This window comes from Calypte anna, chromosome 4A, assembly GCF_003957555.1.
Source record: "Calypte anna isolate BGI_N300 chromosome 4A, bCalAnn1_v1.p, whole genome shotgun sequence".
NCBI lineage: Eukaryota > Metazoa > Chordata > Aves > Apodiformes > Trochilidae > Calypte > Calypte anna.
In genome coordinates, this window is record NC_044248.1 from 3,589,089 (window position 1) to 3,602,976 (window position 13,888).

At 38.7% G+C, this 13,888-nt stretch overlaps 1 protein-coding gene across 1 annotated transcript in view; it reads left to right on the forward strand.

Annotated features, from left to right (window-relative positions):
- Nucleotides 1-13,888, forward strand: part of JAKMIP1 (janus kinase and microtubule interacting protein 1) — an 86,064-nt gene that overhangs the window by 42,186 nt on the left and 29,990 nt on the right. The window contains exons 11-14 of the mRNA XM_030449674.1: nucleotides 776-859; nucleotides 7,493-7,555; nucleotides 9,473-9,571; nucleotides 12,540-12,641. Of these exons, the coding sequence (XP_030305534.1) occupies nucleotides 776-859; nucleotides 7,493-7,555; nucleotides 9,473-9,571; nucleotides 12,540-12,641 (348 nt within the window). The remainder of the gene's footprint in view (nucleotides 1-775; nucleotides 860-7,492; nucleotides 7,556-9,472; nucleotides 9,572-12,539; nucleotides 12,642-13,888) is intronic.

A 13,888-nucleotide genomic window follows, 5' to 3' on the forward strand; every position in this document is an offset into this window, starting at 1 on the left:
TTGTTACAACTACTTAGGTATTTTTTTTTCATGCAAATTTATTAAAAGTCTGACCCAGGTTTGACAAAGAAAGTTTTTCAAGTCAACGTAGTGTAGGAATAGATCAAATAATATTATTTTAAATAATTTAACTCTCAGTTTGAGTGTATTCTTCCACTAAAAAGCACATTGCTGACTGTTCCTGTAGGTCAGCATGTGTGATTGTTTCCTCTCTTTTTAAGAAATTGGCTTTTATCATCCCAGCAATGCCTGCCATGTAGGTATTAGAAAGCAGGTATTTTGTTTTCATTTATTTTCCACTGTGCTGAAGCATTTAGTGCAGAGATGAGGTCACCAGAAGTCATGCCCACATCTTGCTTGCTTCTTTTCCAAACTGGGGCAGCAGAGATGTCACTTCATCCTGAACCTGGTGAGCTCTAAGTCCCCAGCTCTATTCACTGAGCAGCAGTGGTGTCAAAAAAAAAAAATAAAGCTGAGTAAACTAGAGGCAAAACTCCTTCTATTCCCAACTCCTTGGAGCCAGGAGCATGTCTAAAATTTAACATCCAGATGGGCACCAGCCATAGTGCTGGAAGCTTCCCCATTTTCACCTCATATCCTTTATTCTGCAGTTTCAAACACATCTTAAACCTGTAGATAAGTGACTGCTGGGGGGGTTGACCTCTTATGTCCTTCTGGGTGCACCCTGCATTAGCTTCAAGGGTCATGACCATTGCAAGAGGTTCCTGAGGACTCTTTTTCTGATAGTTTTGGTTTTTTTTTTCCCTTTCCCCAGAATCGAGAACAACTTCAAGCTGATCTTCTCAGGTGTCAGGCAAAAATTGAGGACCTGGAGAAAGCTCTGATGGAGAAGGGACAGGTAAAAGGCTCTCTTAATGTCCTCTGCCACATCATTTTCTCCCTGGCATGCAGTGGGGCCATTGCCATCTTCATTGCTTGCTGGTGTGCCTGATGCAGCTCAATTGGTTACTTAAAAAAATATATATAATATAGGCTAAAAAAAAAGCCATGAAAGATTGATTTCCCAACACTAGAGCAAAATAGAGAAATAACTGCATGGTCATGCACTTTAAATTCTCTTCCCATTGGCATTTGAAGGCCTTTCTCCTCTTTCCCATTTGGGTTATATTTACTATAAATTCTAATTAAAGATAAAATGTTCTATGTATGCACCAGGGAATCTTTTTGTTGTGTAGCATAGAAAAATGAAAAAAAAGTCACTTCCACACATGGTACCCCAGTTCCACAGTGGGGCCATTGCCATCTTCATTGCTTGCTGGTGTGCCTGATGCAGCTCAATTGGTTACTTAAAAAAAATATATAATATAGGCTAAAAAAATGCCACATAAGATTGATTTCCCAACACTAAAGCAAAACAGAGAAATAACTGCATGGTCATGCACTTTAAATTCTCTTCCCATTGTCATTTGAAGGCCTTTCTCCTGTTTCCCATTTGGGTTATATTTACTAATTCTAATATATTTACTAATTCTAATTAAAGAAAAAATGTTCTATGTATGCACCAGGGAACATATTTGTTGTGTAGCATGGAAAAATTAGAAAAAGAAAAGTCACTCTCACACATGGTACCCCAGTTCCACAGTGGGGCCATTGCCATCTTCATTGCTTCCTGGTGTGCCTGATGCAGCTCAATTGGTTACTTAAAAAAAATATATAATATAGGCTAAAAAAAAAGCCACATAAGATTGATTTCCCAACACATGATGCACTAAAGCAAAATAGAGAAATAACTGCATGGTCATGCTTTGTAAGCTCTCTTCCCATTGGCATTTGAAGGCCTTTTTCCTGTTTCCCATTTGAGTTATATTTACTATAAATTCTAATTAAAGAAAAAAGGTTCTATATATGCACCAGGGAATATTTTTGTTGTGTAGCATAGAAAAATGAAAAAAAAAAGTCACTCTCACACATGGTACCCCAGTTCCACAGTGGGGCCATTGCCATCTTCATTGCTTGCTGGTGTGCCTGATGCAGCTTAATTGGTTAATTAAAAAAAATATATAATATAGGCTAAAAAAAATGCCAAGAAAGATTGATTTCCCAACACTAAAGCAAAACAGAGAAATAACTGCATGGTCATGCTTTGTCAATTCTCTTCCCATTGTCATTTGAAGGCCTTTCTCCTGTTTCCCATTTGGTTTATATTTACTAATTCTAATATATTTACTAATTCTAATTAAAGAAAAAATGTTCTATGTATGCACCAGGGAACATATTTGTTGTGTAGCATGGAAAAATTAGAGAAAGAAAAGTCACTCTCACACATGGTACCCCAGTTCCACAGTGGGGCCATTGCCATCTTCATTGCTTGCTGGTGTGCCTGATGCAGCTCAATTGGTTACTTAAAAAAAATATATAATATAGGCTAAAAAAAAGCCACATAAGATTGATTTCCCAACACATGATGCACTAAAGCAAAATAGAGAAATAACTGCATGGTCATGCATTGTAAACTCTCTTCCCATTGGCATTTGAAGGCCTTTCTCCTGTTTCCCATTTGAGTTATATTTACTATAAATTCTAATTAAAGAAAAAAGGTTCTATATATGCACCAGGGAACATATTTGTTGTGTAGCATAGAAAAATGAAAAAAAAAAGTCACTCTCACACATGGTACCCCAGTTCCACAGTGGGGCCATTGCCATCTTCATTGCTTGCTGGTGTGCCTGATGCAGCTCAATTGGTTACTTAAAAAAAATATATAATATAGGCTAAAAAAAAAGCCACATAAGATTGATTTCCCAACACATGATGCACTAAAGCAAAATAGAGAAATAACTGCATGGTCATGCATTGTAAACTCTCTTCCCATTGGCATTTGAAGGCCTTTCTCCTGTTTCCCATTTGAGTTATATTTACTATAAATTCTAATTAAAGAAAAAAGGTTCTATATATGCACCAGGGAACATATTTGTTGTGTAGCATAGAAAAATGAAAAAAAAAAGTCACTCTCACACATGGTACCCCAGTTCCACAGTGGGGCCATTGCCATCTTCATTGCTTGCTGGTGTGCCTGATGCAGCTCAATTGGTTACTTAAAAAAAATATATAATATAGGCTAAAAAAAATGCCAAGAAAGATTGATTTCCCAGCACTAAAGCAAAATAGAGAAATAACTGCATGGTCATGCTTTGTCAATTCTCTTCCCATTGGCATTTGAAGGCCTTTCTCCTGTTTCCCATTTGGTTTATATTTACTAATTCTAATATATTTACTAATTCTAATTAAAGAAAAAATGTTCTATGTATCCAACAGGGAATATTTTTGTTGTGTAGCATGGAAAGATGAAAAAAAAAAGTCACTCTCACACATGGTACCCCAGTTCCACAGTGGGGCCATTGCCATCTTCATTGCTTGCTGGTGTGCCTGATGCAGCTCAATTGGTTACTTTAAAAAAAATAAATAATATAGGCTAAACAAAAAGCCATGAAAGATTGATTTCCCAACACATGATGCACTAAAGCAAAATAGAGAAATAACTGCATGGTCATGCTTTGTCAATTCTCTTCCCATTGGCATTTGAAGGCCTTTCTCCTGTTTCCCATTTGGTTTATATTTACTAATTCTAATATATTTACTAATTCTAATTAAAGAAAAAATGTTCTATGTATGCACCAGGGAATATTTTTGTTGTGTAGCATGGAAAAATAAAATAAAAAAAAAAGACTTTCACACATTGTTCAGGTAGAGGAATGAAGTCAGGAGTTACAGAAGTGCATTTAAAATCTGTCCAGTCACTTAACTGTTAGAACACACTGAGAAAACTGGGGGGGGGGAAAGGATGTTATTTTACACTTTATTTTTTCCAAGAATAATTAAAAAACTGCAGGTAGTGTAGGGTATTAAAATAAGGTACAACCATCTCTAGGTATACATTTCAGAGACTGCTGGTCTGCTAGCATTGAATAAAAAGAACCTAGGAATGAGGCCAAGTTAATGCTACTGTTTTATTTATGGTTTAACCTCTCTAGGAAAAAAATTCTGTAAGTTTTCTGTATGAATACAGAGGTTTTGGGACCATGTTCAAAATTGGGGATAAAAATTGTTTCTAGCAAATTTCCTTAGTAAATTATTAGTAAGTAAAATCTTACTAAAACAAGAGAATATGTTATTTATCAAAAAAAATTGACTAATTGAGCTTTTGGAAGAATAAGATGAAACTTGAGAACTCTTGAGGATCTACTGCTGACATTTTAATGTGTCACTAATAAAGGTGGTGTGAGTAAATTGCTGTGTAGTTGAAAATATTAATTAGATTTAGAATTAATTAGAGTGTAAAATGCAAGTCCTGTGTTTGCAAAGAGGATAAATGTACCTGGGTACCCATGTAAGAAATTTCTTCCGTGGTTTTGCTTCCTGAATTGGTGTGTCAGAAACATTTGCCTGGAAATTTGATTAGTTACTAAAATTAATTTGCTAAAACGAGTTACTAGAATTGGATTGGTTGCTAGTTTTTGGGATTCATCACCAAATTGTCAACCTTTATCTCCCTTAGTAAAATCCTGAGATTGCCAACAGGGTTGTGAGAGGGAGCAGTGTGATATCAGCTGGAAGGCAGGAGGGCTCTGCAGAGGGACCTGGACAGACTGGAGAGTTGGGCTGATCCCAACGGGATGAGGTTCAACACGGCCAAGTGCCGGGTCCTGCACTTTGGCCACAACAACCCCATGGGGAGCTCCAGGCTGGGCACAGAGTGGCAGAAAGGGAGCTGGGAGTCTGGATTGCCAGGAAGCTGAACAGGAGCCAGCAGTGTGCCCAGGTGGCCAAGAAGGCCAATGGCATCCTGGGCTGGCTCAGGAAGAGCGTGGCCAGCAGGTCCAGGGAAGGGATTCTGCCCCTGTGCTCAGCCCTGGGGAGGCCACAGCTTGAGTCCTGTGTCCAGTTCTGGGCCCCTCAGCTCAGGAAGGAGCTTGAGGTGCTGGAGCAGGTCCAGAGAAGAGCAAGGAGGCTGTGAAGGGATCCAGCAGAATTGCTGTGAGGAAGGGCTGAGGGAGCTGGGGGTGTTGAGGCTGGAGAAGAGGAGGCTCAGGGGAGACCTCATCACTCTCTCCAACTCCCTGAAAGGAGGTTGGAGCCAGGGGGGGGTTGGGCTCTTTTCCCAGGCAACTCTCAGCAAGACAAGAGGGCAGGGTCTCAAGTTGTGCCAGGGGAGGTTTAGGTTGGAGATGAGAAAGAATTTCTTTCTGGAGAGGGTGATCAGGCATTGGAATGGGCTGCCCAGGGAAGTAGTGGATTCTCCGTGTCTGGAGATATTTCCAAAGAGCCTGGATGTGGCACTGAGTGCCATGGGCTGGGAACTGCAGCGGGAGTGGATCAAGGGTTGGACTTGATGATCTCTGAGGTCCCTTCCAACCCAGCCAATTCTATGATTCTAGGATTTTCTCTAGTGGGTTGGTGGTACACTGAGGCTTAACTTTCCTGGAAGTGGCAGCACCTACTCAGTTCTCGTGTCCCAGGAGTGTTTCCAATCAACAAAATAAATGCTTGTGATGCTAAACTGACTTCTTGGTGCACTATCTGATTTTTGAATTTCTTTTATTTGCTATTTGGTGATGGTAGTCGTGATGATTTAATAATACATGTGAATTTTATTTTTCTTTTTGGTGCCTAAAGTGATTTTGAAAGGGACACAATCAATGAAAAGAGCTGTGTGTTATCCCAGGGATTTTTTAGCCCTTGCAGTTTTAGGAAACAGAATCAGCAAAAACCTTCACAATTTTCCAGAAGTCAAATCCAGAGTAGGAGATGAAAACCTTATTGATAAAAAGTGATTTGAAGCTTGGCTTGTAACAATTCATATGTGATTTTAAATTATGGTTAATCCCATGAGCTCAATCTGTCAGAATTGCTCTAGATGGGGGAAAAAAAAAATTAATAATACATTTCTACAGGGTACATTGAGGTGCATGCATAAGAAACTTTATATTCAGGGAAGAAATTCTTTTAGTGCTGTATAATAAACCTCAAAATACTGAAATGTGTGATGTGTCAGATGGATTTATTTGAATTTCATCTCTCTCTTGTCCCACTGAATCCCACTGAAGTTCAGATTTCTTCAGAGAGTCAAGGTGAATTAATTTCATCAAGGAAGACACAAGTTAATTATTAATAGGGCTAATTAATCCTTTTGTGAACTGGAATATGTGAACTTCCAGGTCTGATGTAGCTGTAGAACATGTGTTGGGATTTCTGCCCCAAGTCCAGGAGAGCAGCTCCTTGTTCATTCCTTGGTAAAATGCTGGTTTAACATTAAACTGGACATTGGATTTTTATCTTCAGCATTTCTTCTGTTTGTTTCAGAAGATATTGACAGGTGTCATGCCTTATTTTTTTTTGTTGTTATTTTTGAATGATATTTCTAACATCATAACCCTGAAAAGCATGGAAGTGAAAATGCCCAATTTGAGACAGGAGAGGGAAAAGAAGAACAGTAAAATGTGTAAGTGTAGTGTACAGTAGGCAAAATAAGTAACCTGAATATAATATATATATTTTAAATCTTGTTTTCAGTAGTTTTTGGTGATGTTTTGAACTCTTTCATGGGCTGTGACATCCAGGTTCCATGGAAGTATCATGGTGCTGCAGTGTGCAAATACCTGGCAAAGAAAGATGGAGCCTTAATAACTTAGTAAAGACATTTAGATTTTAAGTAACTTGTCCTTTTTAGCTAGAAACCAAGTGGATCTGGAGTTAAACAGGCATATTAAATACTAGATATTGGTTTATTAAACTTTGTAGAGTAATAGGAGAGGGATTTTCCATCTAGAAAGGGAGAACAGAGCAAATTCAGCTGTTCTGATCTATTAAATCTGAATGTCCAGCTATGGCTGGCAGTGAGGTTTTTGGGTCTGGAAAAGGAGTTTTGGTGAAGCCTTTTGAACCAGGGAAAAAGCTAAAATCAAAGTTCAGCCTTGGAACAGGTGATCAAATGGAAGTTGGGTTCTCAAAAGCAGCACAGAGTGGGTTCTGTCACCTCCCTGTCACAGCCTGGAGTCCCTTACCAAAGGCAGCACTAGCCTGATTCTTACATTTTTAGTCTTTTTCTTCCCTTTCCCCCACTGAGATTGACATTATAATACTGCAAATGGGATGATTTTGCAAGAAAGTTCCCAAATCTTTGCAATAGAAACAGTTTTGGGTTAAGCTGAGTGAGTAAATGGTTTTAAAATAATAAAATATATAACTGTGTTCACCACAAACTGCATATGGAATAGATTTTAGAGTGGGTGTGTAGCTGAAATGCAGTAGGAAACAGGAAATTCAGCTTCAGGAAAAAAGGATCTTCAGTTTTCTCTGTAGCTTAAAATGCTATTTATCCTTCAAGTACTTATGAAAGCTTTATTTTCTGGTGTGTCACCATTTTTATGCTTGCATGTCCAGTGATGTGTGAAATCTTTGAATTATTGTTATCCATTTGTCTTTAAAAAATATATATATAATTTTAATAATTTAATCTTCTTCTTCCTCATAGGATTCAAAATGGGTAGAAGAAAAGCAGCTGTTAATCAGAACAAATCAGGAGTTGCTAGAGAAGGTGGGTGAATATTTTCACAGTTGTTGTGTTTTACCATGAAAGGAATGATGCAAGGAAATGAATGGATGAAGCACTGAACCATCAGCATGAAACTGGCTTACTTTATTTCTCTTCAGAAACAGAAACTTGGGCAAAAGTCTCCTGATTAAAGTCCCAATATGTACTTTTGGGTATGGAAGCAGCTCTTTGCTTATTATAAGGAAAGGGATTAAAAGCTTTGTAGCCTAGAGCAGAAGCCAAGCTTCTCATGGTTCTCATGTCCAACAAAATACAACCTAAAATACTGAGTCTGATGGAAAATCTTGAATTTTGTCAGCTACCCACAGACTGTTGTTATCCTGATCACTACTAAAACTGCCTGGTCCTTTCAGCCTTCCATTTTTTTCCCAGTTTTCCACACATTAGGTAATACTGATGGACTTATAAATGTTGTAACTCAGAGAGTACTCAGAGAAACTGGCTTACTTTATTTCTCTTCAGATACAGAAACTTGGACAAAAGTCTCTTGCTTAAAGCCCCAATATGTACTTTTGGGGAATGGAAGCAGCTCTTTGCTTATTATAAGGAAAGGGATTAAAAGCTTTGTAGCCTAGAGCAGAAGCCAAGCTGGCTGATGGTTCTCATGTCCAACAAAATACAACCTAAAATACTGAGTCTGATGGAAAATCTTGAATTTTGTCAGCTACCCACAGACTGTTGTTATCCTGATCACTACTAAAACTGCCTCATCCTTTCAGCCTTCCATTTTTTCCCAGTTTTCCACACATTAGGTAATACTGATGGACTTATAAATGTTGTAACTCAGAGAGTACTCAGAGAAACTGGCTTACTTTATTTCTCTTCAGATACAGAAACTTGGGCAAAAGTCTCTTGATTAAAGCCCCAATATGTACTTTTGGGGAATGGAAGCAGCTCTTTGCTTATTATAAGGAAAGGGATTAAAAGCTTTGTAGCCTAGAGCAGAAGCCAAGCTTCTCATGGTTCTCATGTCCAACAAAATACAACCTAAAATACTGAGTCTGATGGAAAATCTTGAATTTTGTCAGCTACCCACAGACTGTTGTTATCCTGATCACTACTAAAACTGCCTGGTCCTTTCAGCCTTCCATTTTTTTCCCAGTTTTCTACACATCAGGTAATACTGATGAACTTATAAATGTTGTAACTCAGAAAGTACCAAATATTGGTACTCAGAGCTGAGCATCCTTCTGCTTCACTGATCCTAGTGGGAAAGTTAGCCAGTACTGAGAAAGTAAAAAAAAAAGGTTATTTTTAATAACTAGCTCAACATTAATATAATAGAAATAAGATAACCAAGGAATAATTCATGACTAGAAGTAGCTACAGCTGGATTTAATTTAGTCAGAGCCAAATGGGTACTCAAAGCATCGCAGGACATTATGCCAGATGTTACACTTCTGTTTAATGCCATACAAATAAAAAGATCATGCAGCTGAGCCCAATGGCAGAGCAAAGCTCTTGGCATAATGAATAGTCAGATTTTAGTTTCTGTTTGGTCAGTGTTAGCTCCCCAAGGCCCAAATCTGGAAAATTAAAAGGAAAGCATCACAACTTCTCCACGATTCTTTCAAACGCTGTAAAGAGTCTTGATCTGCAAAGGCAATGGAACGGTCTGCCCAACTCTTCATGTCATCTACTATAATCCACTTGATTTTAGCAGTAAGCTTGTATTTCTTAACTCATTAAGATATAAGATAATTTCCTTACTACTTCCAGGACCATTTTCTGGGACTGTTTTTTGCTGGCAGTTCTCACAAGCACTTTCTGCTGCCCTGTTCCTTCCTGATCTTCAAGACACTGAAATAATTAGTTTTTTCTAAACCTTTGGCTCATAACTCTCCAGAGTTTCTTCTGCATTGCTTACAAGGTGTTATGGTGTTTGTGTTTTTCTCCTAGATTTACAGGATGGAACAAGAGGAGCATCAGTTGAAGAATGAGGTGCAAGATGCAAAAGACCAGAATGAGCTGTTAGAATTCAGAGTGCTAGAGCTTGAAGTAAGAGATTCTCTCTGTTGCAAACTCTCAAATGGAGCAGAAATAATGTTTGAACCCAAGCTGAAATTCCTGTAAAGATTACTGATGTCTGGTGCATGTTTAAGGGAAATCACTTAGGTATCTATTTTTTAAATGTTGTATCTTGGGATAATGAAATTGATGCCACTGCCTTAATGTGTCTGGGAGAGAGTGCTCACTAATGTTTATAAAGATGTAATATAACTAATATATATTGCATATAGTTTGGTTTTCATCTAATAAAATATTTTGTTTTGCAATATTTTGCCTTTTTTTTATTTGTTTTCATTTCCATAACTGCTCCTTTCCTGCATGTAAATTCACTTGGGATTGCATACTACAGCCTTGGTTGGCATTAAATTAACACAGCTTCTCACATCTTGCATGCAGTGATCTGACTAAAGATCTGACACCTCCATCACATCCACATCTCTAATTGCTTTTAATCACATTGATTTGAGATTGACAGCATTCATCTTCAAATAACACATTTTACAAGCAGCTTTGAACAAATTTCTCTTACCTGAAATCTGTTTTCTCATGGTAAAAAATGCTCCTGGACTGGAAATAATTGGCATCAGTCAATGGAAAAAAACCCAAAACTCTGAGAATGTCCAAGTTAAAATACAACTTCTCTACCTGAAAGCATTATGTGGCTGTTGGCAAACACATTCTCTGCTTTGCATAAATGAGCTCAACACCAGTAAAATTATAAGAATTAATTTATAAGAATAAATAAGAGTTTGAAGACCTCACCTGTGATGACAGCAGACAGCAATGGTTCTCACCACCTTGCAGATGGGGCTGAGTCTTTTGGTACCACTGAACTGCTGGTGTGTGTGTTTTAGCACACAGTTGTGTTTCCTGATCCAATCTCCAAGATCATCAGTGTTCTTAACACCCTCTGGAACAAACTCTCCAGGTGGCATTGTCAGTCCTCCATCACATTAATCACCAAGCACGTTTCACCAAAATCTTGGCATGTGTAACTTCTCTGAGAAAGATGACAATGTCATGGCTTCCTCTTCTCTGGATCTTCTGCTTTTTTGTCTTGATCATTTCCTTGATGTTTTGTTTTTTTTTTAATTAATCCTTTACTTTATCAACCACTTGTTTTGATGTCGTAGCCCAGGACTTTAGGTTATTAGAAATTTCAGTAGATGTGCATGGAGAGGAAAATGCTTTCTAATATATATCTTTGTATTTTATTAAGCAACTGTAAAATGAAATACTGGACAATTGAGTATTAGAATTGGCAGGTTACACAAGAAACTGCTTCCTAAGTCTAAGTGTTCTTAGAAGTAAAGCAATCAAGTTTTATAAAGTGAAGAAAAAAATCAATATATCCTTCACAAACATCTTTTTCTCATGGAAGAATCAAATGAAAAATAGTTGTGTGATGTGTGAAGTTTTGTCATGTGCCAAATCTTTAAGAATTAGTTTTGGAGAGTAAGAATGGCAATATTTTTGAAAGGATTTCTTAGTAGGCAAGTGTAGTCACAAACACCTCTGCCAGGATGAATGGTGTAGTGAAACCATAAGTACTTCTGGTAGGATGACAGTCTTCTTTTGAGAGCAGTTGGGTTGTTTCAGATGATAATTAGGCTCTAGGAGAAAACAGAAATTTGTCTATCATTCAGTGCAAGCAAATTCAGGTGAGTTTAATGCAGCAATATATTTTTGAAAAAAATCTAAGGTGTAACTGAATTTATACAAGTATTAAACTTCTGGGTTTGGATTACAACAGTTAGGTCATTTAAGGGCATTTCATAATCAGACAGTGAAGGCAAAATTTATTTAAAATAGAGCCTATGAGAGGAGGAAATGTGTAGAGTACAGAGATTTTAGTTTCAAATAATTTTTACACTAGGCAGTGAGCAAGAGTTGCCATGCTTGGTAACTTGGGGAAGTGCCCAGATTCAGACTCATTGCTGGATCACCTAAAGCTCCTCTGGTGATTTAGGAAACTGGGCAATATATGGATGGTCACAGGAACAAAAATATTAGCAGTAGCTCTGTTTTATCTTTCATTACCTGTCAGAAACCAAAGCTCCTCTTGCCTGTGCCTCTTCTTGTAATATGGAGAGGAAATCTGATTTTTCTCTCTTTTTCTCATGGCCATATAATCAGGATAATTGCAGAGTAGGATGCAGTGCTTTGGTTGCCCAGAGCCTTTCACACTTTTCACAAGGATATCAGTATTTAATTTCAGTAAAATCACCTCTTTATTGTTAAAAAGTATTTATATTATACTGTATTTCAGCCTCCTGAAGATAAAGTAGGTTGGTATTTTGTAGAAATGAGGGTGAGTCAAGTGGCTGGGCTGGTTAGGTGTTAGAAAAACTCCAGTTTAACTAAATGGGAGGTTCCAATTTCTAGTTTTGGCATGAAGAACATCACAAGCAAGGAGGAGTGTGGCCTTCCAACACATCCTGACATCCTGGCTTGTGCAGGGAGCAGGCCAGGGGATTTTATGTGCTCCAGCAGGAAGTGTAGAATAACCAGGGAGCAGGTACAAAGCTTTAATTTTATTAAGAAAATCCAATTACACTATTTCATGTTGGAGTTTTAATTTATTTTTCCTCCAGTTTCTTCTTCCTATTTTTTTCTCTGTTCCATGAAGGAAAGCAATAGTTAAATAAGGTGAGAACCAACACAAAAAAAATGGTTGTTTGTCCAAGTTCTAGTTAGTGATTTGGTCTGTGGGCAGGGATTCCTGCTGGCAAACTTTTCAGAAGCTCTGTGTGTGCCACCAGGGACAAATTAATGCCATTTTTGTGCTTAGCTAAAGCCCAGATCCTTCAAGAGTGGTCAAAGTATGAGGAAATGCCAAGTATTTGGAATGTGAATAGGAATCTGCCTTTTAATATACGAGTCTGTTGGATAAGGGTGGGAAGTAAATGTTTAAATGTAATCACATGTGTTGTTTTTAAATAAAATCTTTCCTCAGGAGAGAGAACGAAGGTCACCAGCATTTAATCTTCACATAACCACCTTCCCTGAAAACACTGGAAGTGCCCTTCAACTCTTCTGCCAGCAGGAAGGAATCAAGGTATATGTAGAGCATTAGTAAAAGTTCCGGTGTTGTTCAATATCTTCATCAACGACTTGGATGAGGGTATAGAATGTACCCTCAGCAAGTTTGCTGATGACACTAAGCTGGGAGGAGTGGCTGACACACCAGAGGGCTGTGCTGCCATTCAGAGAGACTTAGACAGGCTGGAGAGTTGGGCAGGGAGAAACATGATGAAATTCAACAAGGGGAAGTGTAGAGTTTTGCATTTGGGGAAGAACAACACAATGTCCCAGTATAGGTTGGGGGCTGACCTGCTGGAGAGCAGTGTAGGTGAAAGAGACCTGGGGGTCCTGGTAGACAAGAGGATGACCATGAGCCAGCAATGTGCCCTTGTGGCCAAGAAGGCCAATGGCATCCTGGGGTGCATTAGAAAGGGTGTGGTTAGTAGGTCAAGAGAGGTTCTCCTCCCCCTCTATTCTGCATTGGTGAGGCCGCACCTGGAGTATTGTGTCCAGTTCTGGGCCCCTCAGTTCAAGAAGGACAGGGAAGTGCTTGAAAGAGTCCAGCGCAGAGCTACTAAGATGATTAAGGGAGTGGAACATCTCCCTTATGAGGAAAGGCTGAGGGAGCTGGGTCTCTTTAGTTTGGAGAAAAGGAGACTGAGGGGTGACCTCATCAATGTTGTCAAATATGTAAGGGGTGAGTGTCAGGGAGATGGAGTTAGGCTCTTCTCAGTGGTGACCAGTGATAGGACAAGGGGTAATGGGTGTAAATTGGAGCACAGGAGGTTCAAGTTGAATATTCGAGGGAATTTTTTTCCTGTAAGGGTGACAGAGCCCTGGAACAGGCTGCCCAGGGGGGTCGTGGAGTCTCCTTCACTGGAGACATTCAAAACCCGTCTGGACACGTTCCTATGTGATGTACTCTAGGTGGCCCTGCTCTGGCAGGGGGGGTTGGACTAGATGATCTTTCGAGGTCCCTTCCAACCCCAAGGATTCTATGATTCTATGATTCTATGAAGTTGGATGGCCAGGAACTTTTTTTGCAAACAAATGGTTTTTTTTCCCAAACAAATGGTTTGCCATCTTGCTGTAGGGAAGGAAATCTGAAAAAAAAAATAAGAAAAGATGGAAAAACCATCTAAGAATATGATCTGCTAGTCTGTCAGAAGCTCCTCAGTGAAAATGAAGGCTGGTCAATCAAAATAATTTACATTTAGTCTAAGGTACTGCTGTAAAAGCATTGCTGAGAAGAATGTGGATGCTGATGTGATTTGTTGGCAG